Here is a 27942-nt window from a genome sequence, read left to right on the forward strand (position 1 = left end):
TGCGGGATACATTTAACGAAGTGCTCAGAAGAAAACTGATAGCGTTAAATGAATATATTATAAAAGAATAAAGGTTGAAAATGAAGATCAATTTCTATCTCAAGAAGCTAGAAAAAGAAGAGACTATCAAACCCCCAAAATAATGAAAGAAAATAGTTAAAGTTGAGACTAGCAATGAAGTGTAAAGTAGAGGTAAAACAGAAAAAAATCAACAAATCCAAAGATAAGTTTTAAAAAAAAAGATTAATAAAATTGACAAACCCCTAGCAAGGCAGATGTAGGGGGATGAAAAGAAAACACACTTAATACAACTAAAGATCTTACAAACATTGTTCTGGTTTGCTAAACCTGCCGTTATGCAAAATACCAGAAATGGATCAGCTTTTATAAAGGGGGTTTATTTGGTTACAAATTTACAGTCCTAAGGCCATAAAAGTGTCCAAACTAAGGCGTCAACAAGAGAATACCTTCACTCAAGAATAGCTGATGGCCTCTGAAACACCTCTGTCAGCTGGGAAAGTACATGGCTGACATCTGCTGGTCCTTTGCTCCCAGACTGTGTTTCAAAATGGCTTTCTCCAAAATGTCTCTGGGCATCTCTCTTAGCTCCTCCCTCTCAGCTCCTCTGAGTCCTTGCTTCTTTCTCCCAGGATGTTTTTCTCTATGCATCTGGGGATCCTCTCTTAGCTTCTCTGGGGCAAACTCTAGGCTTGCATCTCCAAACATCCTTCTGTCTGCATCTCCAAGTATCTCCAAATGTCAGCTTTCAATGTTCGTCTCCAAAATATCTTTCTCAGCTTCTCTTGGGGTGTTTCTGTCCTCTCTGCTCTCTGTGTGAGCTCTCTTTAAAGGACTCCAGTGATCTAATTAAGACCCATGATGAATGGGTGGGGCCAAACCTCCATGGAAATATCTAATCAAAATGTTTCACCTACAGTTGGTTGAGACACATCTCCATAGAAACAACCTAATCCAAATATCCCACAAGACTGGATAAAAACATGGCTTTTGCAGGCACATAATATATCCAAACTGGCACAGATATTAAAAAGATAATTAGAGGAAATTGTAAAGAACCTTATGGTAATTTACATGAAATGGACAAATTCCTTGAAAAAGCAACTTACTAAAATAGGCTCAAGAAGAAATACAAGTCTGAATAATCCTGTATTATTGGAGAAATGGAATTCATAATTAAAAACCTTTCAACAAAAAACTCCAAGCCCAGATGACTTTGCAAATGTATCCTCCAAATATTTAGGGAAGAACTAATACCTCTCACACAAACACTTTCTTATAATCAAAAAGAAGGAACACTTCCCAGCTCCTTTTATGAGGCTAGCATAATCCTGATTACAAAACCTGGCAAGGACATTACAAAAAAGGAAAATTATATTCATGAACAATTACATACAAATCCTAAACAAAAGTTTAACAAATCAAATCCAAATAACACATTATGGTGGCATGGGTTTATTCCAAGAACGCAAGGTTGGTTTAACAGCTGAATATGAACCAATGACAAAGACCATACTGTCACCTAATAGATGCAGAAAAAGCATTTGATAAAATTTAACACTTAGTTTTCATAGGAACAACAACAAAAATGTCAGCAAAAGGAGGAATAAAAGGAACTTCTTCAATTTGAAAATGAGTTTCTATAAAAAAATAAAATTAATAAACAACAAAGAAAGCCCCAACTACATTTAGCATCACAACTAATGTTGGAATATTAACTGCCTTCTCCTTTGGAATCAGGAAAAAAGACAAAAATGTCCATTACCATACGTCTAGTCAACATTGTTCTGAAGGATCTAGTGAATGCAATAAAACAAGAAAAATAAAAAAGGTATAAAATTTTCACAGGAAAAAGTAAACCCCATCATTCAAAAATGACATGATTAAGTAGAAAATAAGCAATAAGAAGTAATAAGTAAATATTAGGTCCAAATACAAAAATAAATTATATCCTCAAGAATTAGAAATAAACAAACTGAAAATAATTTTTTTAATACTACATACAATAGCATCAAAAAAACATCAAATCCCAAGAAATAAATCAAATGAAAAATGTGCAAGACATCTAAACTGCAAACTATAAAACACTGTGGAGAGACATTAGGAACACGTAAATAAATGGATGTGGTGGCTTGAGTTATGCATCCCAAATTTAGACATTTCTTGGTCTTAATACACATTCCTGTGGTTATGAACTTATTGTAAATAGAATCTTTTTAAGAAGTTATTTTTAGTTAAGGTGTGGCCCAAATGAATGAATTTGGACCTTAATCCAGATTACTGGAGTCCTTTATAAGCATCAGACAATCAAAGAGATAAAAAGCCACAGGGAAGAGCTTTCCAAAGGTGGAAGTCAATGGAACCCAGAAGAAGAGGGGGAGAACATTGCCATACGACGGGAAAGCAAAGGAACCCAAGGATTGACAGTCAGTCAGACACTGCCAAACTGGGGAGGAAGCAAGGCTTCCAAACTCTGAAACTGTGGGCCAATAAATTCCTGACTTGTTAAGTCAGCTCATTGTGTGGTATTTGTCATAGTGCCAGGAAACTAAGACAAAAGGGAAATTCACCATGTTCACGAAGATTCAATATAGTAAGTTCCCCCCAAACTGATCTAGTCATTCAATGCAATCTCAATGATAACCTCAACAGGAATTTTCATACAAATTGATAAATTTATTCTAATATTTATGTGGAAATTCAAAAGCCCTGGAATAGCAATGATAATCTTGAAGAACAAAAAATTTAGAGGACTACACTACCATATATCCAGACTTAGTATAAGTACTTATTAGAACAACGTGGTATTGGGCCATCTATAGACCAACAGACCAATAGAACAGAAATAGAAAGTACAGTAACAGACCTTCCCATATATCATTATATGATTTAAACAAAGGCATAACTGCAACTTATTGTAGAAAAAATGGTATTTTCAGTAACAGGTAGTAGATTAGCTGGATATCCATAGGGAAAAAAAGTGAACCTTGTCCATATCTCATAATATATATGAAATTAATTCAGGATGAATAACAGATTTAAATGTAAAACTTAAAGAAATCAAGCCTCTAGAAAAAATAAAAGGAAAATACCTTCTGACTTTGGGTTAGACAAAGATTTCTTAAACAGTTCACAGAGAGTACTAACCATAAAGGAAAAGTGAAATTGGACTAACATTAAACTTAGACTTCCCTTTATTAAAAGACACCATTAAGAGAGAAATGAGACCAGCCATAGCCTAGGAGAAGATATTTGCAATAAATTTATTCAATAAAGGACTTGTGTTCAGTATATATGAAGAACCTCCTCCAAGTGGATTCTTGGAGTAACAGTACAGGTGATGGAAATTGGGGGCTTGAAGAGAGAGAGGAGTGGTGTAGGAAAGACTAGGGATATTTGTATACTCATTATATATAATGGGGTGTCAAATGCTCCTAAGTTTGATGGAATTACCATATGATCTGGCAACTCCACTTCTAGGTATATATCAAAAAAAAACCTGAAAACAGGAACTGAAACAGATATGTGCACACCAACGTTCAGAGCAGCATTACTGACAATAGCCAAAAGGTGGAAACAACTCCAATGACCATTGATGGAAGAATGGATAAACAAGATGTGGTAAATATATGCAATGGGATGGAGAAACAAAATGTTGTGTGTGTGTGTATATATATATATACATATACACACGATGGAATATTGTTCAGCCATAAAAAAGAATGAAGTTCTGATACAAGCCACAATATGGATGGACCTTGAAACCATTGTGATCAGCGAAATAAGCTGGACACAAGGACAAGTATTGTATGATTACACTTATATAAAACATCTAAAATAAGCAAATCAATAGAGACAGAAAGTTGATTGCACCAAAATGTACACTTCAGAATGGTCATGAAGGGAAATTTTGTGTTATTTATATGCTACCACAATGAAAAATAAAGATTCAAATATTCTTTAAACCGAAAAGGTAACAAAGAGAGGAACTAAAAAATAGTGACACGATACTGGGAGAGAAGATAGGCAAAGTCATACAGGATAAATAAGCTAAGTTCTCAAATCTTAGCAGAAAGTCAACAGATTACCTATAAAATTGATGATTTAAAAAATAACTGAAAGCAGGGCGGGGCAAGATGACGGATTGGTGAGCTGTATGTTTTAGTTACTCCTCCAGGAAAGTAGGTAGAAAGCCAGGAACTGCGTGGAATGGACACCACACAGCAATTTGACTTTCGGCATACTTCATACAACACTTATGAACACGTCGAACTGCTGAGATCAGCAAAATCTGTAAGTTTTGTGGACAGGGGACCCGCGCCTCTCCCTGCCAGGCTCAGTCCCGTGGGAGTAGGGGCCGTCAGCGCTACGAAGGAGAAGGGAGAACTGCAGTGGCAGCTCTTATTGGAAACTCATTCTACTGATCCAAACTCCAATCATAGATAGACTGAGACCAGACACCAGAGAATCTGAGAGCAGCCAGCCCAGCAGAGAGGAAACAGGCATAGCAAAAAACAGCAAGAAAAACTCCAAAATAAAAGCGGAGGATTTTTGGAGTTCTGGTGAACATAGAAAGGGGAAGGGAAGAGCTCAGGTCCTCAGGCTCATATGCAAATCCCAAAGAAAAACTGATCTCTCTGCCCCCTGGATCTTTCCTCAATGGCCCTAATTGCATTGTGTCTTAGCATTTCAATAACCCATTAGATCTGCGAGGAGGGCTTTTTTTTTTTTATCTTTTTTTTTTTCTGTTTCTAAAACAATTACTCTAAGAAGCCCAATACAGAAAGCCTCAAAGACTTGCAATTTGGGCAGGTCAAGATAAGAGCAGAACTAAGAGAGCTCTGAGACAAAAGGCAATAATCCAGTGGCTGAGAAAATTCACTAAACACCACAACTTCCCAAGAAAAGGGGGGTGTCTGCTCACAGCCATCATCCTCGTGGACAGGAAACACTCCTGCCCGTCACCAGCCCCATAGCACAGAGCTGCCCCAGACAACCCAGTGTGACAGAAGTGCTTCAAATAACACGTATACACCACAAAACTAGGAGTAGACATTAGCCTTCCCTGAACCCTCAGCTGGTTGCCCCAGACTTGGGAAGGTGGAGCAGTGTGAATTAACAAAGCCCCATTCAGCCGTAATTTCAGCAGACTGGGAGCCTCCCTACACAGCCCTGCAGCCCAGAACCACCCTGGGGATGGCACTCATCTGTGACATAGCACAGCCATCCCTCAACAGAGGACCAGGGGGTGCATGGCCTGGAAGAGGGACCCACTAGCAAGTCTCAGGGGCCATACGCCAATACGAAAGACTTGTGGGTCAGTGGCAGAGACAAACTGTGGCAGGACTGAACTGAAGGATTAGACTATTGCAGCAGCTTTAAAACTCCAGGAACACCAGGGAGATTTGATTGTTGGAGCCACCCCCCCTCCCTGTCCGCCCAGACACACGCCCGATATACAGGGTGGGAAACACCAACTACACATGCAAGGTTGGTACACCAATTGGACCCCACAAGACTCACTCCCCCACTCACCACAAAGGCAAAGTAGGGGAGAACTGGCTTGTGGACAACAGGTGGCTTGTGGACGCCACCTGCTGGTTAGTTAGAGAAAGTGTACTCCACAAAGCTGTAGATCTGAAAAATTAGAGATAAAGAATTCAATTGGTCTACAAATCCTAAAAAAAAACCCTATCAAGTTAAGCAAATGCCAAGAGGCCAAAAACAACAGAAAATTATAAAGAATATGATAAAAACAAACGATATGGATAACCCAAGCCCAAGCACCCAAATCAAAATATCAGAAGAGACACAGCACCTAGAGCAACTAATCAAAGAACTAAAGATGAACAATGAGACCATAGTACAGGATACAAGGGATATCAAGAAGACCCTAGAAGAGCATAAAGAAGACATTGCAAGACTAAATAAAAAAATAAATGATCTTATGCAAATTAAAGAAACTGTTGACCAAACTAAAAAGATTCTGGATACTCATAGTACAACACTAGAAGAAGCTGAACAACGAATCAGTGACCTGGAAGATGACAAAATGGAAAATGAAAGCACAAAAGAAAGAATGGGGAAAAAAATTGAAAAAATCGAAACGGACTTCAGGGATATGATAGATAATATAAAACGTCCAAATATAAGACTCATTGCTGTTCCAGGAGGGGAAGAAAAGGGTAAAGGTCTAGGAGGAGTATTCAAAAAAAATTGTTGGGGAAAACTTCCCAAATCTTCTAAACACCATAAATACACAAATCATAAATGCCCAGCGAACTCCAAATAGAATAAATCCAAATAAATCCACTCCAAGACTTATTCTGTTCACACTGTCAAATACGGAAGACAAGTGCGGTCGCGGTTACTGCTTCTGGGGGGAGTGGCGGCCGGTAGCGGAGCCCTCAGCTCTCGGGGCTGCTTAAAGGGTACCGGCGGCGGGGGCTCTTTCCCGGAGGCGAGGGCGAGGCGGAGGACTTGGCCAGGTCCTCGGCGGGAGGCGTACAAGGTGTGGAGGGCGGCGATAAGGACAAGACACTCTTCATCCAGTAGGAGTATGCGCCAAAGAGATTTATTCAGGGGTGATCACAGGTTATATAGGCTGGTAAGAAGGGTAGGGCTGGAAAGGAGGTGAAGTAGCCTTAAATGGCAATACTGAAGGGAGAGGGGCTAGGATTGGTTCTGAGAGGACGCAGGAGCCGTTGCAGCGGGCGGGAGTTGTTCTGGCCACGGTGCATGCGCGCTGGCGGTGGCAGGAGTTGCCTTGGCACAGGGGAGTGTGCGGGCAAGATAAGGAAGTGAGGAAAGGGCGGTTGGGAGAAAGGCAGTTCCCTCCGGCAAGCCTCCCCTGCCAGTGGCATTTTGGGTGAGGAAAAGGGAGCTGCCTTGACCTCGCTCCCCAGGCTCGGGGGGGCTGCAGAGGGCACTAACGCCCGTACCCACTACCCTCCCCAGGGGGTGATATCAGGTCCCCTGGCCCAGGCCTGGTAAGTCGAGGTACAAGCTCAGTCACCCGCAATTCCCCTTTCTTTTCTAATTAGAGGAAGAGGCTTTACCGGAGAGGCCCGCTAAGGGTGAGGGAAGGGGGAGGTTAGGGAAAGGAAAAAGGGGTTGACGGTGGCTCAGCGAGGCTGGAGCTCAGTGTTGGTGTGGTGTCCGGGCGCTTGACAATGGCTTCGCTGCAGCGGGCTGGGCGAAGGTGAGGGCTTTAAAGTTCAGGGGTTCAGAGAAGCTGGAACTCGAGGCGAGAACGATGTTCAGGTGATTGAGAAGGGCCTCGCGGTTGGCGAGTCGACCGGTGGCGTTGAGGTCGCGGAGGGTTGGCTGTCATTTTGGAGTGGGGGGCGTCAGAGGTGGCGAGTCGCTGATACTGGATTTGCACGAACGAGGAAAAAATGGCATCCGTTTGTTTTCTTACAAGCTGGACAATTTTGCGGATGAGGCAGGGTCCTAAGATGAGAGCTAGAATAATTATTAATAAGGGGCCAAGAAAAGGAAGGATGTATGGGAGGATGGGAGTGAAAAAACTGGACCAATAACTGGTGGCTTCACGATCTCTTTTATGCTTTTCCACTCCCTCTCGGACCCTTTTCAGGCTGTCCTCGACGAGACCTGTGGAATTGGCATATACACAGCACTCTTCTCCTAGGGCAGCGCAGAGGCCTCCTTCTTTGAGGAGGAGAAGGTCAAGACCTCGGCGGTTTTGGAGCACTACCTCAGAGAGGGAATTGACAGAATTTTTTAGATGGTAAATAGCGTTTTGTAAGTGATGAATGTCTTCGTCAACAGCCGCCCTGAGGTGAGTTAGGGCGGAGCCTTGACTGGCTAGTGCAGCGATTCCGGTGCCAGTGCCGGCAAGACCTAGGAGGGAGGCAATTGTGAGGGCGGTGATGGGCTCTCGCTTTTGCAGAAGGTCAGGAGCTGCAGTTCTTTCCAGACGGAGGAAGAAGTCTTCCTCGCTGTGGTATAAGACCCTAGGGATAAGGACAATTAGGAGGCAAGTTTCTTTATATTCACTGATGATATTCGTGCTGAGACAGGGGGTAAGTCCTGTAGAGGAGCAGAGCCATTGGGAGGAGTTATGAGGAATGAGAAATTTTGCCGAGCTGCTGGGAGATGAGTAGCTGGCACAGGTAGTGAGGTCGGGAGAGTTACTGGAGCGAGGGCGGACGCACTTTCCCGTATAGGAGACTGAATGAAAGGTCAGGGGGACGGCAGAGGTATTCCAATTGCATTCCAAGGGGCTGTTTTCTGTGCTTTCTGAAAAGGAGAGGTTGGAGGCAACGGGCTCGTACAGTGAGGAAGAGGTGGAGAGGCAGAGCCAGCAGGATGAGGTAAAATTGGGGTTGGAGGAGTTCACCGAGGCAAAGGCGGCTTGGATGAGGCTGAGGAGGGGAGAGGAATAACGAGAAGGGGGCAGAGGAAGCTGGGGTGGTGGGGTTGGCGATGCGTTGTTTGTAGCTGAGGTGCGGCTGGTTGGAGCTGAGGTGCGGCTGGAGAGCTGTGGAAAAAGGGGGTTAATGACTTTATTGGGACCTATGCCAGAGGGTGTTTTTAAAGTAGTATTTTGGTATGGTTGGCTTACAGCCTCCTTTTTTTTATTAGAATAAGTGATCCTCGGTCGGTTCCTTTTTCATAGATTCTGAAGCTCCAAATTTGACCGAGTAACCAGGAGGGATCAGTGGGGAGCTGCACTGTAAGATTAAGATGTGTGCAGGATCTCTTACTTTCTTGGCCGAGCCAGTTAACAGTAGGGAGTTTGCACCCTGTAGGGGCCCACTTTAAGGTAAGGTAAAGATTAGGAACAGGAGGCTTCCAATTAGTGGCTAATGTTTCATACCCCCAGTATGCACAGTAGTACTCGTTGGGGGAATTGCAGTACGATTTTTTAGGATTTGAGGATGGGCACATGTAATATTGGGCCTGGGGGTTACTTACCTTTTGAGCGCAGGTTTCTTTGACTCTGGAGACAAAGGTGGTGAAAGGTTCATTTGGCTCCTGGAGGAGCTTGGTAAATTTGTCAGGTTGACGGGCAGAGCAATTGGCAAACGCACGTAAGGCGATGCCTCTGAGGATAGTCCAGAAGGTGGCAGGGACATTAATATAAGCAGATGCATTTAGAAACGCTCCAGTGCCCATATAGGCTTCGGGGGGATGATAGACTCCAGTGGCTGCGTTTTGCTCACTTTGCTTAGCTGCTTCCGCCTGGAAGTGAGCACGCCAGTCAACAAACTGACCGGGGTTAAGAATGGAACGGGCAAGCGAGGCCCAGTCTTGGGGGATGCAAAAGTCCATGCCGAGATCCTGCAGTATTTGGGAAGCGTATGGGCTACCTAACCCGTCCTCCTTGACGGCCCTGCGAAGCTGCTTGATAGTATCTGAGTCAATGGGATACCAGTCATACGGTTTCTGTGGGGTGGGGGCAAGGTTAAGAGGAAAGCAGCGAAAAGCACGAGAGAAAGGAGGACGCGCTTGCAGAGGGCTTGGCGCGGGAGTGGGGGTAGGGGGAGCGTTGCCCCAAGGGTTGCCTTGAGGTGTAGAAGGCAGCCAGGGGTTGTTAGTCGGCAGGGTGGGAGGAGCGGCGGCAGCTGCCGGTAGCGGCTCCGAGGGGGAGCTCGCCGGAGGGGGAGGCGGGAGTGGGAGGCCCCAAGCGTCGCAAGATGGCGGCGCGGTGGGCGTGGCTAAGACACAAGATGGTGGATCAGCCCCGCCCTGTGAAAGGGCGGGGCCCAAGGCATAAGATGGCGGACTAACTCCGCCCTGTGAAAGGGCGGGGTAAAGCGTATGCGGTTTCCGGCCCAGCTTAGGGCTGATGTCATCGCCAGAGCATTTCCTCCCCTCGATGGAAAAAGAAGGAGGAAGTTCGCCATCTTGGCGTGGCGCAGTGTTATTTTGCTTTTTGGGAGTCACCTCGAGCGCGTTGTTAATCTGCTCGACTAAGGACTCCGTGTCCGAGTCATGATTTGAATTAATATCGCTATTTGAATCTGTTGGCTGGGTTGATAGGGCCTCCTTGGATTTAACGGGGCCTCGATCAGGGGGGAGGGAGCCTTGAAGGCAGGAGCGGATGGTTATCAAGGTGGGGAGCAAGCCGGGAGGGAAGCGCTTGCTCTCATGTTCCATGGCGTTAGTGACTTGATCAATAAGACGATCATAAGTAACAGGGTCCCAAAGATGGCAAGTGGTGAGCCATGGGTTAAAGGGCAGCAGGAGGTCCCAGTATACCTGCAGTTGCCGAACAGACACTTTACAGCGATGCGTGTCTAGGAGACCCGCTAGAGCACGAACTTGAGGTGCCTGGTACGTAGACAGACGATTACCCATAGCTGAGGGGGGAGGAGGGGGGGGTTGTTTACCGAGAAGAGAGAATGAGATAAACCGTGGCCGCGAGGCCGAAGGAGACGGCGAGAGCGGAAAGCAGTGCCCTTTGGCAACGGGAGCAGTCGGGGGGGGCGGTTGCAAAGAGGCACACGGCGCCAAATGAGGAAACAAAGATACAAAGAACCACAGCAAAGTAATGGAGGGGAAGAGGGAGAGCGTTAGGAGGAACGGGGGTCATAGAAGTGCGCATACAAGAGGACGAAGAGAGCGTGGGGGAAGGGAGGAGCGGCTTCGGAGCGGTGAACCTCATACGGCTCCGGAAGCGGAGAAGGAGAGGCGGCCCTTACCTTGCAGGCGAGGAAACGGGAAGCTGGACAGGCGTCCGGGCGAGCGGGCGACCTGCCGAACTGTTGTGTGGAGACGCTCCCTCACACGGGGCACCAGTTGCGGTCGCGGTTACTGCTTCTGGGGGGAGTGGCGGCCGGTAGCGGAGCCCTCAGCTCTCGGGGCTGCTTAAAGGGTACCGGCGGCGGGGGCTCTTTCCCGGAGGCGAGGGCGAGGCGGAGGACTTGGCCAGGTCCTCGGCGGGAGGCGTACAAGGTGTGGAGGGCGGCGATAAGGACAAGACACTCTTCATCCAGTAGGAGTATGCGCCAAAGAGATTTATTCAGGGGTGATCACAGGTTATATAGGCTGGTAAGAAGGGTAGGGCTGGAAAGGAGGTGAAGTAGCCTTAAATGGCAATACTGAAGGGAGAGGGGCTAGGATTGGTTCTGAGAGGACGCAGGAGCCGTTGCAGCGGGCGGGAGTTGTTCTGGCCACGGTGCATGCGCGCTGGCGGTGGCAGGAGTTGCCTTGGCACAGGGGAGTGTGCGGGCAAGATAAGGAAGTGAGGAAAGGGCGGTTGGGAGAAAGGCAGTTCCCTCCGGCAAGCCTCCCCTGCCAGTGGCATTTTGGGTGAGGAAAAGGGAGCTGCCTTGACCTCGCTCCCCAGGCTCGGGGGGGCTGCAGAGGGCACTAACGCCCGTACCCACTACCCTCCCCAGGGGGTGATATCAGGTCCCCTGGCCCAGGCCTGGTAAGTCGAGGTACAAGCTCAGTCACCCGCAGACAAGGAGCAAGTTCTGAAAGCAGCAAGAGAAAAGCAATTCACCACATACAAAGGAAACAGCATAAGACTAAGTAGTGACTACTCAGCAGCCACCATGGAGGCGAGAAGGCAGTGGCACGATATATTTGAAATTCTGAGTGAGAAAAATTTCCAACCAAGAATACTTTATCCAGCAAAGCTCTCCTTCAAATTTGAAGGAGAGCTTAAATTTTTCACAGACAAACAAATGCTGAAAGAATTTGCTAACAAGAGACCTGCCCTACTTGAGATACTAAAGGGAGCCCTACAGACAGAGAAACAAAGAAAGGCGAGAGAGACTTAGAGAACGGTTCAGTACTAAAGAGATTCGGTATGGGTATGTTAAAGGATATTAATAGAGAGAGGGGAAAAATATATATGACAAACATAAACGAAAGGATAAGATGACTGATTCAAGAAATGCCTTCATGGTTATAACGTTGAATGTAAATGGATTAAACTCCCCAATTAAAAGACATAGATTCGCAGAATGGATTAAAAAAATGAACCATCAATATGTTGCATACAAGAGACTCATCTTAGACACAGGGACACAAAGAAATTCAAAGTGAAAGGATGGAAAAAATATTTCATGCAAGCTACAGCCAAAAGAAAGCAGGTGTAACAATATTAATCTCAGATAAAATAGACTTTAAATGCAGGGATGTTTTGAGAGACAAAGAAGGCCACTACATACTAATAAAAGGGGCAATTCAACAAGAAGAAATAACAATCATAAATGTTTATGCACCCAATCAAGGTGCCACAAAATACATGAGAGAAACACTGGCAAAACTAAAGGAAGCAATAGATGTTTCCACAATAATTGTGGGAGACTTCAACACATCACTCTCTCCTATAGATAGATCAACCAGACAGAAGACCAATAAGGAAATTGAAAACCTAAACAATCTGATAAACGAATTAGATTTAACAGACATATATAGAACATTACATCCCAAATCACCAGGATACACATACTTTTCTAGTGCTCACGGAACTTTCTCCAAAATAGATCATACGCTGGGACATAAAACAAGGCTCAATAAATTTAAAAAGATTGAAATTATTCAAAGCACATTCTCTGACCATAATGGAATACAATTAGAAGTCAATAACCATCAGAGACTTAGAAAATTCACAAATACCTGGAGATTAAACAACACACTCCTAAACAATCAGTGGGTTAACAAAGAAACAGCAAGAGAAATTGTGAAATATAGAGAGACGAATGAAAATGAGAACACAACATACCAAAACCTATGGGATGCAGCAAAAGCAGTACTGAGGGGGAAATTTATAGCACTAAATGCATATATTAAAAAAGGAAGAAAGAGCCAAAATCAAAGAACTAATGGATCAAATGAAGAAGCTAGAAAATGAACAGGAAACCAATCATAAACCAAGTAGAAGAAAAGAAATAACAAGGATTAAAACAGAAATGAATGACATAGAGAACAAAAAAACAATAGAGAGGATAAATATCACCAAAAGTTGGTTCTTAGAGAAGATCAACAAGACTGACAAGCCCCTAGCTAGACTGACAAAATCAAAAAGAGAGAAGACCCATATAAACAAAATAATGAATGAAAAAGGTAACATAACTGCAGATCCAGAAGAAATTAAAAAAATTATAAGAGGATACTATGAGCAACAGCATGGCAACACACTGGATAATGTAAAAGAAATGGACAATTTCCTGGAAACATATGAACAACCTAGACTGACCAGAGAACAAACAGAAGACCTCAACCAACCCACCACAAGCAAAGATCAGTCATCAAAAATCTTCCCACAAATAAATGCCCAGGGCCAGATGGCTTCACAGGGGAATTCTACCAAACTTTCCAGAAAGAACTGACACCAATCTTACTCAAACTCTTTCAAAATATTGAAGAAAATGGAACACTACCTAACTCATTTTATGAAGCTAATATCAATCTAATACGAACACCAGGCAAAGATGCTACAAAAAAGGAAAACTACTGGCCAATCTCCCTAATGAATATAGATGCTAAAATCCTCAACAAAATACCTGCAAATCGAATCCAAAGACACATTAAAAAAATCATACACCATGAACAAGTGGGGTTCATTCCAGGCATGCAAGGATGGTTCAACATAAGAAAATCAATCAATGTATTACAACACATTAACAATTCAAAAGGAAAAAATCAAATGATCATCTCAATAGATGGGGAAAAGCATTTGACAAAATCCAACATCTGTTATTTTTTTTATCTTCATTTTATTGAGATATATTCAAATACCACGCAGTCATACAAAACAAATCGTACTTTCGATTCTTCACAGTACCATTACATAGTTGTACATTCATCACCTAAATCAATCCCTGACACCTTCATTAGCACACACACAAAAATAACAAGAATAATAATTCGAGTGAAAAAGAGCAATTGAAGTAAAAAAGAACACTGGGTACCTTTGTCTGTTTGTTTCCTTCCCCTATTTTTCTACTCATCCATCCATAAACTAAACAAAGTGGAGTGTGGTCCTCATGGCTTTCCCAATCCCATTGTCACCCCTCATAAGCTACATTTTTATACAACTGTCTTCAAGATTCATGGGTTCTGGGTTGCAGTTTGATAGTTTCAGTTATCCACCACCAGCTACCCCAATTCCTTAGAACCTAACAAGGGTTGTCTAAAGTGTGCGTAAGAGTGCCCACGAGAGTGACCTCTTGTCTACTTTTGGAATCTCTCTGCTACTGAAGCTTATTTCATTTCTTTTCACATCCCCCTTTTGGTCAAGAAGATGTTCTCCATCCCAAGATGCCAGGTCTACATTTCTCCCTGCGAGTCATATTCCACGTTGCCAGGGAGATTCACTCCCCTGGGTGTCTGATCCCACGTACGGGGGAGGGCAGTGATTTCACCTTTCAAGTTGGCTTAGCCAGAGAGAGAGGGCCACATCTGAGCAACAAAGAGGCATTCGGGAGGAGGCTCTTAGGCACAACCATAGGGAGACCTAGCCTCTCCTTTGCAGCAACCATCTTCTCAAGGGTAAAACCTATGGTAGAGGGCTCAACCCATCAAACCACCAGTCCCCTATGTCTGTGGTCATGTTAGCAACCATCGAGATGGGGTAGGCGAATACCCCTGCATTCTCCACAGGCTCCTCAAGGGGGCACTACATCTTTTTTTCCTTGTTTTTCTTTTTTTTTTTTAACTTTCCCTTCTTTTTTAAATCAACTGTATGAAAAAAAAAGTTAAAAAGAAAATAAACATACAATAAAAGAACATTTCAAAGAGACCATAACAAGGGAGTAAGAAAAAGACAACTAACCTAAGATAACTACTTTACTTCCAACATGTTCCTACTCTACCCCAAGAAAGTTACCTAATATAGCAACATTTCTGTGAACTTGTTCCTACTATATCCATCAGAAATTAACAGACCATAGTCATTCCTGGGCATCCCCAGAATCTTAAATAGCTTATCTGCTCTTCTTGGATTATTGTTCCGCCTTCCTTAATTGCTCTCTATTGCTAGTTCCCCTACATTCTACATTATAAACCATTTGTTTTACATTTTTCAAAGTTGACATTAGTGGTAGCATATAATATTTCTCTTTTTGTACCTGGCTTATTTCGCTCAGCATTATGTCTTCAAGGTTCATCCATGTTGTCATATGTTTCACGAGATCGTTCCTTCTTACTGCCACGTAGTATTCTATCGTTTGTATATACCACATTTTATTTATCCACTCATCTGTTGAAGGACATTTGTGTTGTTTCCATCTCTTGGCAATTGTGAATAATGCTGCTATGAACATTGGCGTGCAGATATCTGTTCGTGTCACTGCTCTCCCATCTTCCGGATATATACCGAGAAGTGCAATCGCTGGATCGAATGGTAACTCTATATCTAGTTTTCTAAGGAACTGCCAGACTGACTTCCAGAGTGGCTGAACCATTATACAGTCCCACCAACAATGAATAAGAGTTCCAATTTCTCCACATCCCCTCCAGCATTTGTAGTTTCCTGTTTGTTTAATGGCAGCCATTCTAATTGGTGTGAGATGGTATCTCATTGTGGTCTTAATTTGCATCTCTCTAATAGCTAGTGAAGCTGAACATTTTTTCACGTGTTTCTTGGCCATTTGTATTTCCTCTTCAGAGAACTGTCTTTTCATATCTTTTGCCCATTTTATAATTGGGCTGTCTGTACTATTGTCATTGAGTTGTAGGATTTCTTTATATATGCAAGATATCAGTCTTTTGTCAGATACATGGTTTCCAAAAATTTTTTTCCATTGAGTTGGCTGCCTCTTTATCTTTTTGAGAAATTCCTTTGAGGTACAGAAACTTCTAAGCTTGAGGAGTTCCCATTTATCTATTTTTTCTTTTGTTGCTTGTGCTTTGGGTGTAAAGTCTAAGAAGTGGCTGCCTAATACAAGGTCTTGAAGATGTTTTCCTACATTATCTTCTAGGAGTTTTATGGTACTTTCTTTTATATTGAGATCTTTCGTCCATTTTGAGTTAATTTTTGTGTAGGGGGTGAGGTAGGGGTCCTCTTTCATTCTTTCGGATATGGATATCCAACTCTCCCAGCCCCATTTGTTGAAAAGACCATTATGACTCAGTTCAGTGACTTTGGGGGCCTTATCAAAGATCAGTCGGCCATAGATCTGAGGGTCTATCTCTGAATTCTCAATTTGATTCCATTGATCTATATGTCTATCTTTGTGCCAGTACCATGCTGTTTCGGCAACTACGGCTTTATAATAAACTTCAAAGTCAGGGAGTGTAAGTCCTCCCACTTCGTTTTTCTTTTTTAGAGTGTCTTTAGCAATTCGAGGCATCTTCCCTTTCCAAATAAATTTGATAACTAGCTTTTCCAAGTCTGCAAAGTAGGTTGTTGGAATTCTGATTGGGATTGCATTGAATCTGTAGATGAGTTTGGGTAGAATTGACATCTTAATGACATTTAGTCTTCCTATCCATGAACATGGAATATTTTTCCATCTTTTAAGGTCTCCTTCTATTTCTTTTAGTAGAGTTATGTAGTTTTCTTTGTATAGGTCTTTCACATCTTTGGTTAAGTTTATTCCTAGGTACTTGATTTTTTTAGTTGCTATTGAAAATGGTATCTTTTTCTTGAGTGTCTCTTCAGTTTGTTCATTTCTAGCATATAGAAACATTACTGACTTTTGTGCATTAATCTTGTATCCCGCTACTTTGCTAAATTTGTTTATTAGCTCTAGTAGCTGTATCGTCGCTTTCTCAGGGTTTTCTACATATAAGATCATATCATCTGCAAACAATGACAGTTTTACTTCTTCTTTTCCAATTTGGATGCCTTTTATTTCTTTGTCTTGCTGGATTGCCCTGGCTAGCACTTCCAGCACAATGTTGAATAACAGGGGTGACAGCGGGCATCCTTGTCTTGTTCCTGATCTTAGAGGGAAGGCTTTCAGTCTCTCACCATTGAGTACTATGCTGGCTGTGGGTTTTTCATATATGCTCTTTATCATGTTGAGGAAGTTTCCTTCAATTCCTACCTTTTGAAGTGTTTTTATCAAAAACGGATGTTGGATTTTGTCAAATGCTTTTTCAGCATCTATTGAGATGATCAGTTGATTTTTACCTTTTGACTTGTTAATGTGTTATAATACATTGATTGATTTTCTTATGTTGAACCATCCTTGCATGCCTGGAATGAACCTCACTTGGTCATTGTGTATGATTTTTTTAATGTGTCTTTGGATTCGATTTGCAAGTATTTTGTTGAGGATTTTTGCATCTATATTCATTAGGGAGATTGGCCAGTAGTTTTCCTTTTTTGTAGCATCTTTGCCTGGTTTTGGTATTAGATTGATGTTAGCTTCATAAAATGAGTTAGGTAGTGTTCCATTTTCTTCAGTGTTTTGAAAGAGTTTGAGTAAGATTGGTGTCAGTTCTTTCTGGAAAGTTTGGTAGAATTCCCCTGTGAAGCCATCTGGCTCTGGGCATTTATTTGTGGGAAGATTTTTGATGACTGATTGGATCTCTTTGCTTGTGGTGGATTGGTTGAGGTCTTCCATTTCTTCTCTGGTCAGTGTAGGTTGTTCATATGTTTCCAGGAAATTGTCCATTTCTTCTACATTATCCAATGTGTTGCCATACTGTTGCTCATAGTATCCTCTTATAATTTTTTTAATTTCTTCAGGATCTGCAGTTATGTTACCTTTTTCATTCATTATTTTGTTTATATGGGTCTTCTCTCTTTTTGATTTTGTCAGTCTAGCTAGGGGCTTGTCAGTCTTGTTGATCTTCTCTAAGAACCAACTTTTGGTGATATTTATCCTCTCTATTGTTTTTTTGTTCTCTATGTCATTTATTTCTGCTTTAATCCTTGTTATTTCTTTTCTTCTACTTGGTTTATGATTGGTTTGCTGTTCATTTTCTAGCTTCTTCATTTGATCCATTAGTTCTTTGATTTTGGCTCTTTCTTCCTTTTTAATATATGCATTTAGTGCTATAAATTTCCCCCTTAGCACTACTTTTGCTGCATCCCATAGGTTTTGGTATGTTGTGTTCTCATTTTCATTCGTCTCTATATATTTCGCAATTTGTCTTGCTATTTCTTCGTTAACCCACGGATTGTTCAGGAGTGTGTTGTTTAACCTCCAGGTATTTGTGAATTTTCTAAGTCTCTGATGGTTATTGACTTCTAATTGTAGTCCATTGTGGTCAGAGAATGTGCTTTGAATAATTTCAATCTTTTTAAATTTATTGAGGCTTGTTTTATGTCCCAGCATATGATCTATTCTGAAGAAAGTTCCATGAGCACTAGAAAAGTATGTGTATCCTGGTGATTTGGGATGTAATGTCCTGTATATGTCTGTTAAATCTAATTCATTTATCTGATTGTTTAGGTTTTCAATTTCCTTATTGGTCTTCTGTCTGGTTGATCTATCTATAGGAGAGAGTGATGTGTTGAAGTCTCCCACAATTATTGTGGAAACATCCATTGCTTCCTTTAGTTTTGCCAGTGTTTCTCTCATGTATTTTGTGGCACCTTGATTGGGTGCATAGACATTTACGATTGTTATTTCTTCTTGTTCAATTGCCCCTTTTATTAGTATGTAGTGGCCTTCTTTGTCTCTCAAAACATCCCTGCATTTAAAGTCTATTTTATCTGAGATTAATATTGCTACACCTGCTTTCTTTTGGCTGTAGCTTGCATGAAATATTTCTTTCCATCCTTTTACTTTCAGTTTCTTTGTGTCCCTGTGTCTAAGATGAGTCTCTTGTATGCAACATATTGATGGTTCATTTTTTTTGATCCATTCTGCGAATCTATACCTTTTAATTGGGGAGTTTAATCCATTTTCATTCAACGTTATAACCGTGAAGGCATTTCTTGAATCGGCCATCTTATCCTTTGGTTTATGTTTGTCATATTTTTCCCCTCTTTCTATTAATATCCTTTATCGTACCCATACCGAATCTCTTTAGTACTGAACCTTTCTCCAAGTCTCTCTGTCCTTTCTTTATTTCTCTGTCTGTAGGCCTCCCTTTAGTATCTCCAGTAGGGCAGGTCTCTTGTTAGCAAATTCTCTCAGCATTTGTTTGTCTGTGAAAAATTTAAGCTCTCCCTCAAATTTGAAGGAGAGCTTTGCTGGATAAAGTATTCTTGGCTGGAAATTTTTCTCACTCAGAATTTTAAATATATCGTGCCACTGCCTTCTCGCCTCCATGGTGGCTGCTGAGTAGTCACTACTTAGTCTTATGCTGTTTCCTTCATATGTGGTGAATTGCTTTTCTCTTGCTGCTTTCAGAACTTGCTCCTTCTCTTCCGTGTTTGACAGTGTGATCAGAATATGTCTCGGAGTGGGTTTATTTGGATTTGTTCTATTGGAGTTCGCTGAGCATTTATGATTTGTGTATTTATGTTGTTTAGAAGTTTTGGGAAGTTTTCCCCAACAATTTCTTTGAATACTCTTCCTAGACCTTTACTCTTTTCTTCTCCTTCTGGAACACCAATGAGTCTCATATTCGGATGTTTCGTATTATCTATCATATCCCTGAGGTCAGTTTCGATTTTCTCAATTTTTTTCCCCATTCTTTCTTTTATGCTTTCATTTTCCATTCTGTCATCTTCCAGATCACTGATTCGTTGTTCAGCTTCCTCTAGTCTTGTACTATGAGTGTCCAGAATCTTTTTAATTTGGTCAACAGTTTCTTTAATTTCCATAAGATCATCCATTTTTTTATTTAGTCTTGCAATGTCTCCTTTATGCTCTTCTAGGGTCTTCTTGATTTCCTTTGTCTCCCGTACTATGGTCTCATTGTTCATCTTTAGTTCTTTGAGTAGCTGCTCTAGGTGCTGTGTCTCTTCTGGTCTTTTGATTTGGGTGCTTGGGCTTGGGTTATCCATATCGTCTGGTTTTTTCATATGCTTTATAATTTTCTGTTGTTTTTGGCCTCTTGGCATTTGCTGAACTTGATAGGGTTCTTTTAGGATTTGTAGACCAATTGAAGTCCTTATCTCTAATTTATTTGATCTACAGCTTCGTGGAGTACACTTTCTCTAACTAACCAGCAGGTGGCATCCACGAGCCACCTGTTCTCCACAAGCCATTTCTCCTCTGCTTAGCCTTTTTGGTGAGTGGGTGAGTGAGTCTTGTGGGGTGCAACTGGTGTACCAAGCTTGCGTGTGTAGTTGGTGTTGCCTGCCCTGTATATGGGGTGTGTTTCTGGGCAGTCAGGGGCAGGGGGGTGGCTCTAACAATCAAATGTCCTAGAGTTTTAAAGCTGCTGCAATAGTCTAATCCTTCAGTTCAGTCCTGCCACAGTTTGTCTCTGCCACTGACCCACAAGTCCTTGGCATTGGCGTATGGCTCCTGAGACTTGCAAGTTGGCCCCTCTTCCAGGCTGTGGACCCCGGGTCCTCTGTTGAGGGATGGCTGTGCTATGTCACAGGTGAGTGTCATCCCCCCAGGGCAGTTCTGGGCTGCTTGGCTGTGTAGGGAGGCTCCCAGTCTGCTGAAATGATGGCTGAAAGGGGCTTTGTTAATTCACACTGCTCCACCTTCCCAACTCTGGGACAATCAGCTGAGGTTGCAGGGAAGGCTAATGTCCATGCCCAGTTTTGTGGTGTGTGCTTGTTATTTGACGTGCTTCCGCCACACTGGGTTGTCTGGGGCAGCTCTGGGCTATGGGGCTGGCGATGGGCAGGAGTGTTTCCTGTCCACGAGGATGATGGCTGTGAGCGGACACCCCCCTTTACTTGGGAAGTTGTGGTGTTTAGTGAATTTTCTCAGCCACTGGATTATTGCCTTTTGTCTCAGAGCTCTCTTAGTTCTGCTCTTGTCTTGACCTGCCCAAATTGCAAGTCTTTGAAGCTTTCTGTATTGGGCTTCTTAGAGTAATTGTTTTAGAAAAAGAAAAAAGGATTTAAAAAAAGGGCCCTCCTCAGAGATCTAATGGGTTATTGAAATGCTAAGAGACAAAACAATTAGGACCATTAAGGAAAGGTCCACAGGGCAGAGAGATCAGCTTTTCTTCGGGATTTGCATATGAGCCTCAGGGCCTGAGCTCTTCCCTTCCCCTTCTATGTTCACCAGAACTCCAAAAATCCTCCGCTTTCATTTTGGAGTTTTTCGTGTTGTTTTTTTCTATGCCTGTCTCCTCTCTGCTGGGCTGGCTGCTCTCAGATTCTCTGGTGTCTCGTCTCAGTCTATCTATGGTTGGAGTTTGGATCAGTAGAATGAGTTTCTGATAAGGGCTGTCACTACAGTTCTCCCTTCTCCTTCCCGGAGCTGACAGCCCCTCCACCCACGAGACTGAGCCTGGCAGGGAGGGGTACGGGTCCCCTGGCCACAAAAACTTACAGATTTCGTTGATCTCAGCAGTTCCACGATTTCATGAGTGTTGTATGAAGTATGCCCAAAGTCAGATTGCTCTGTGGTGTCCAGTCCACGCAGTTCCTGGCTTTCTACCTACTTTCCTGGAGGAGTAACTAAAACATACAGCTCACCAGTCCGCCATCTTGCCCCGCCTCCTCACATCTGTTTTTGATAAAAACACTTCAAAAGGTAGGAATTGAAGGAAACTTCGTCAATATGATAAAGAGCAGATAGGAAAAACCCACAGCCACCATAGTACTCAAAGGTGAGAGACTGAAAGCCTCCTCTCTAAGATCAGGAACAAGACAAGGATGCCCGCTATCACCACTGTTATTCAACATTGTGCTGGAAGTGCTAGCCAGGGCAATATGGCAACACAAAGAAATAGAAGGCATCCAAATTGGAAAAGAAGTAAAACTGTCATTGTTTGCAAATGATATGATCTTATATCTGGAAAACCCTGAGAAATCGATAATAGACCTACTAGAGCTAATAAACAAATTTAGCAAAGTAGTGGGATACAAGATTAATGCACATAAGTCAGCAATGTTTCTATATGCTAGAAATGAACAAACTGAAGAGACACTCAAGAAAAAGATACCATTTTCAATCGCAACTAAAAAAATCAAGTACCTAGGAATAAACTTAACCAAAGATGTAAAAGACCTAAACAAAGAAAACTACATAACTCTACTAAAAGAAATAGAAGGGGACCTTAAAAGATGGAAAAATATTCCATGTTCATGGATAGGAAGGCTAAATGTCATTAAGATGTCAATTCAACCCAAACTCATCTACAGATTCAATGCAATCCCAATCAAAATTCCAACAACCTACTTTGCAGACTTGGAAAAGCTAGTTATCAAATTTATTTGGAAAGGGAAGATGCCTCGAATTGCTAAAGACACTCTAAAAAAGAAAAACGAAGTGGGAGGACTTACACTCCCTGACTTTGAAGTTTATTATAAAGCCGTAGTTGCCGAAACAGCATGGTACTGGCACAAAGATAGACATATAGATCAATTGAATCGAATTGAGAATTCAGAGATAGACCCCCAGATCTATGGCAGACTGATCTTTGATAAGGCCCCCAAAGTCACTGAACTGAGTCATAATGGTCTTTTCAACAAATGGGGCTGGGAGAGTTGGATATCCATATCCAAAAGAATGAAAGAGGACCCCTACCTCACCCCCTACACAAAAATTAACTCAAAATGGGCGAAAGATCTCAATATAAAAGAAAGTACCATAAAATTCCTAGAAGATAATGTAGGAAAACATCTTCAAGACCTTGTATTAGGCGGCCACTTCCTAGACTTTACAGCTAAAGCACGAGCAACAAAAGAAAAAACAGATAAAGGGAACTCCTCAAGCTTAGAAGTTTCTGTACCTCAAAGGAATTTCTCAAAAAGGTAAAGAGGCAGCCAACTCAATGGGAAAAAATTTTTGGAAACCATGCATCTGACAAAAGACTGATATCTTGCATATATAAAGAAATCCTACAACTCAATGACAATAGTACAGACAGTCCAATTATAAAATGGGCAAAAGTTATGAAAAGACAGTTCTCTGAAGAGGAAATACAAATGGCCAAGAAACACATGAAAAAATGTTCAGCTTCACTAGCTATTAGAGAGATGCAAATTAAGACCACAATGAGATACCATCTCACACCAATTAGAATGGCTGCCATTAAACAAACAGGAAACTACAAATGCTGGAGGGGATGTGGAGAAATTGGAACTCTTATTCATTGTTGGTGGGACTGTATAATGTTCAGCCACTCTGGAAGTCAGTCTGGCAGTTCCTTAGAAAACTAGATATAGAGTTACCGTTCGATCCAGCAATTGCACTTCTCGGTATATACCTGGAAGATCGGAAAGCAGTGACACGAACAGATATCTGCATACCAATGTTCATAGCAGCATTATTCACAATTGCCAAGAGATGGAAATAACCCAAATGTCCTTCAACAGATGAGTGGATAAATAACATGTGGTATACACACACGATGGAATACTACACGGCAGTAAGAAGGAATGATCTTGTGAAACATATGACAACATGGATGAACCTTGAAGACATAATGCTGAGCGAAATAAGCCAGGCACAAAAAGAGAAATATTATATGCTACCACTAATGTGAGCTTTGAAAAATGTAAAACAAATGGTTTATTTTTAGAATGTAGGGGAACTAGCAATAGAGAGCAATTAAGGAAGGGGGAACAATAATCCAAGAAGAGCAGATAAGCTATCGTGGGTAAATTTAACGTTCTGGGAATGCCCAGGAATGACTATGGTCTGTTAATTTCTGATGGATATAGTAGGAAGAAGTTCACAGAAATGTTGCTACATTAGGTAACTTTCTTGGGGTAGAGTCGGAACATGTTGGAAGTAAAGTAGTTATCTTAGGTTAGTTGTCTTTTTCTTACTCCCTTGTTATGGTCTCTTTGAAATGTTCTTTTATTGTATGTTTTTTTTTTAATGTTTTTTTTCATACAGCTGATTTAAAAAAAAAAAACTTAAAAAAAAAAAAACAAGGAAAAAAATATGTAGAGCCCCCTTGAGGAGCCTGTGGAGAATGCAGGGGTGTTGGCCTACCCCACTTCAATGGTTGCTAACATGACCACAGTCATAGGGGACTGGTGGTTTGATGGGTTGAGCCCTCTACCACAGGATTTACCCTTGGGAAGACGGTTGCTGCAAAGGAGAGGCTAGGCCTCCCTATGATTGTGCCTAAGAGCCTCCTCCCGAATGCCTCTTTGTTGCTCAGATGTGGCCCTCTCTCTCCACCTAAGCCAACTTGAAAGGTGAAATCACTGCTCTCCCCCCTACGTGGGATCAGACACCCAGGGGAATGAATCTCCCTGGCAACGTGGAATATGACTCCCAGGGAGGAATGTAGACCCAGCATTGTGGGATGAAGAACATCTTCTTGACCAAAAGGGGGATGTGAAAGGAAATGAAATAAGCTTCAGTGGCAGAGATATTCCAAAAGGTGCCGAGAGATCACTCTGGTGGGCACTCTTACACACAATACAGACAACCCTTTTTAGGTTCTGATGAACTGGGGTAGCTGGTGGTAGATACCTGATACTATCAAACTACAACCCAGAACCTATGAATCTCGAAGACAATTGTACAAAAATTTAGCTTATGAGTGGTGACAATGGGATTGGGAAAGCCATAAGGACCACACTCCCCTTTGTCTAGTTTATAGATGGATGAGTAGAAAAATAGGGGAAGGAAAGAAACAAACAAACAAACAGACAAAGGTACCCAGTGTTCTTTGTTACTTTAATTGGTCTTTTTCACTTTAATTATTATTCTTGTTATTTGTGTGTGTGTGCTAATGAAGGTGTCAGGGATTGATTTAGGTGATGAATGTACAGCTATGTGGTGGTACTGTGAACAATCAAATGTACAATTTGTTTTGAATGACTGCGTGGTATGTGAATATATCTCAATAAAATGAAGATTTAAAAAAAAAACTGAACAAGCATATTATTTAGAGATATGGATGTATACACTAGAAGATTAAAAACAAAAAAAGAAGTGGTTTCCTCAGGGGCATGAAAGTGGAAAAAAAGTGGTATGGGGGAAAGACTCGCTGTTTATTATAAGTTCTTCTACATTATTTTATTTATTTTAATAAAGTACTTTAATATTACTTTGATAAAAATATTTAAAATGGCAAAAGCACAAATAAACTGCATTTACTTTATTACAACTATGCCAATAATTCACCTATTTATAGGACCAAGTAATGTGCTAACCTGTTTTTACAGAATGGGGCACCTGAAGTAGGATGTACCTAGAATCAAGATCAAATGTGTTCTCTTTGCATCTAAGACTAATTTTAATTTGCTTTACATTTGGATCATGACTTTCATGTTTCCTCTTGTGTTTTTTTTTGGAGCTTCTAACCACCTTTTTACCTCAACCTCATGGTCATACTTTCTACTGCATGGAGTACCATTTTTCCGCCAAGTACAACCCTCTCAGAGCCATTCAACATCCTGATCCAATCTAAATTGATTACTACTTTTATTTTCTTCAGATTCTGGTCTGTCTTTCTTTTTTTCCACTGTTAGTTTTCCTTAAATGTCAGGTGATCTTTGGTTGTCCAGTTGTCCAGTGCTCTTGTGTAAGTCAGCCTTTTTCCTGGTGCTCTCATTCATGAACAGGAAGACTGCTTGGGAGATTTGTGTCTGTGAGTGGAATAAGTGAATTAGTGGGCTTTCTTTAAGGGAATGTGGTAAGGTAGCCCAAGATTAAGTGAGGTATCACTCAAATATTAAGAGGGCTTTACTACAGGTTGCCAAACCCACATTGAAGAACTACCTTTCTCAGATAGTTCAGTTGATTTTTACGTTTTTAAGAAAATAAGCTTTCATGCTATTTTTGCCTAATAGTAAATATCCATTCACCTGCAGCCCTGATCTGGAAGTAACAGTGGAGGTAACTGGCAGAGCTATTCCATATACAGACTTCCATATACACGAGTTCAACAGTCCTTTTAAATTGCTGACTCCAAATTCAGAGCCTCTTTGGGGTTCCAATGGCAAACCAGTTCCCTCACTGTAGCCCCCCTAAAATATGTCCAGGCAAGTGTTTCTACACATTTTTAACAAACAGTATGCTTCCAACTGGTTTTGGTCTTCCAGAAATGAGATAAAATTTATCTGCTCATGAACCCCCTTCTCTGTTTTGGGTTAACCTTTTCAATGGACTTCTTGAGGGACAAAAAAATAAAATAAAATGGGGTTCTGGAGGCATAAAAAATGTATGCTCAGTCTACCATCTTGGTAAAATATACATGCAGGCACATACAGACACACATTCACTTGTCTGCTCATATATATGGCTTCTCCACTGAAGCTCCTTAAGTACAGTGATGTACTGTAAGGTGCCTACCAGAGTGCCAAGAATTAAATTGTAGCAAGTTGGATGTGGGTTTAAGAGTTGTTGATGACAGAAAAGCTTTAGTCCAAATGACAAATATGTTCATTTCTATGAGCGTATTTCTTTTAAAGAATAATATTTTAGTGTTGGAAACCAAAAGCATTATGCCCCAGTATAGTTTTTATGGCTTTGGTAGAGGCAAGAGAGACAAACAATGGAACCATTTCACAAGATTCCATTCTGTGATACAAAGATGGTCTTGTGTATTAAAAACAGAGCCATACCACTTCACACAAAATTACCAGGCATACGAAGAGTCTTGCTGCTCTCAGAGAGAAAAGAGAGAAGTCATTGTAGCTCTTGACTCTTACCCAACCAGGGAAATCCACTTGGCATATTCCTTACATCTAAGACAGCAGCTCTTCCTATACTCAAGAGTAAGTACTCCATAAATATAATATAATGAATGAACGTATCCCTAATATTTGGACATCAACTTGATTAGTAAGTCAAGAAATATAGCCTTTAGAGGTGAAAGCCCAATGTGACTATTAGTGAAACTTTTGTTGATATTAGTGCTTGGCCCAACAGAAACACAACAAGTATTTGTGAAGCTAATGAAATACTTAATGGTAATTTTTTGAAATGTTTAAAAAGTTTGCTTTTAAAATGAGGAGTGGTTACACAACTCTGTAAATATATTGAAAACCACTTAATTATATACTTTAAACAAGTAAACTTTATAATATATCAATTATATCTCAATAAAGCTGCTAAGAAAAATTAAACTCACAAGGAAACTTTTCCAGGCGTGCTGAATGATTCTAGCAGCACTATCCCGCTTCTTACGTTCTAATTCCCAGTTCAAAGGCATTTGAAAATCCTAAAAGAAAATAAGCAAAAAGGTACAATTAAAATTGATTTACATGCTCCATTTTAAAACTATTACTATAACTCAATGAAAGAGTTGAATAAATGAAATAATGAAAATGAGATCTGGTATCAAAATAATTATAATAAAATTAAGACAGTCAGCTAATATTGATTATCTAACAATTCCAATTTGTTTACTCTTTCTAATTCCAACAACCCTACCCAGATTTTACCAATACGCTTGTTTTAGAGAGGGGGACTGAGCTTCTAGCTTAACATAATATACTGAGTGATTAAGCCAATACTGAACCTGTCTCTTTTACTTAATAGGCCATGACTTTTCCCTACTCTATTCTGTGACCTCAAATAACCCTTTCTTAAAAATCAACATGCACAGAGACATCTACAAAATGCCTTTACCAGACCCCTCACCTAGCATAAAAAATGGTTTTAGATTTTTCTTTTCTTTGCAACTCTTAAAATGCATTGACTATTTAATACATCATGCATTAAACTGCCAAAAAACATGAAGATTCACTATTTTAAGGAGCAAAATAAACCCACTATTTCTAATTCATAATTTTTATTTAAACTGTGAAGAAAATAGTAATAGGAAAGTCAGAAAGCCATTATGCTTTATGAGTCTCAAAAAGTTGCAGTCAGCTAAAACTTGTTCTTAATCCTGCTTAAACATATACTACCCTAAAAAGTATCTCATCCAAGACTGAATTATCATTTAGGTCAAACAAGGAAATGGTCTCAACATTGTTCCACAGTTATCAAAAAGGTGATAAGCAAAAATGTTCTGTTTGTATAGGTTATATCATTTGTGCACAAC

General features: G+C 41.2%; 1 protein-coding gene across 1 annotated transcript in view; it reads right to left on the minus strand.

The window, feature by feature from the left end:
• The window catches only part of C6H11orf65 (chromosome 6 C11orf65 homolog), a 175901-nt gene that overhangs the window by 127272 nt on the left and 20687 nt on the right, over window positions 1–27942 (minus strand). Inside the window, exon 2 of the mRNA XM_037839069.1 lies at window positions 27025–27114. Within this exon, the coding sequence (XP_037694997.1) occupies window positions 27025–27105 (81 nt within the window). The 5' untranslated portion in view covers window positions 27106–27114. The remainder of the gene's footprint in view (window positions 1–27024; window positions 27115–27942) is intronic.

Source organism: Choloepus didactylus, chromosome 6, assembly GCF_015220235.1.
Source record: "Choloepus didactylus isolate mChoDid1 chromosome 6, mChoDid1.pri, whole genome shotgun sequence".
NCBI lineage: Eukaryota > Metazoa > Chordata > Mammalia > Pilosa > Megalonychidae > Choloepus > Choloepus didactylus.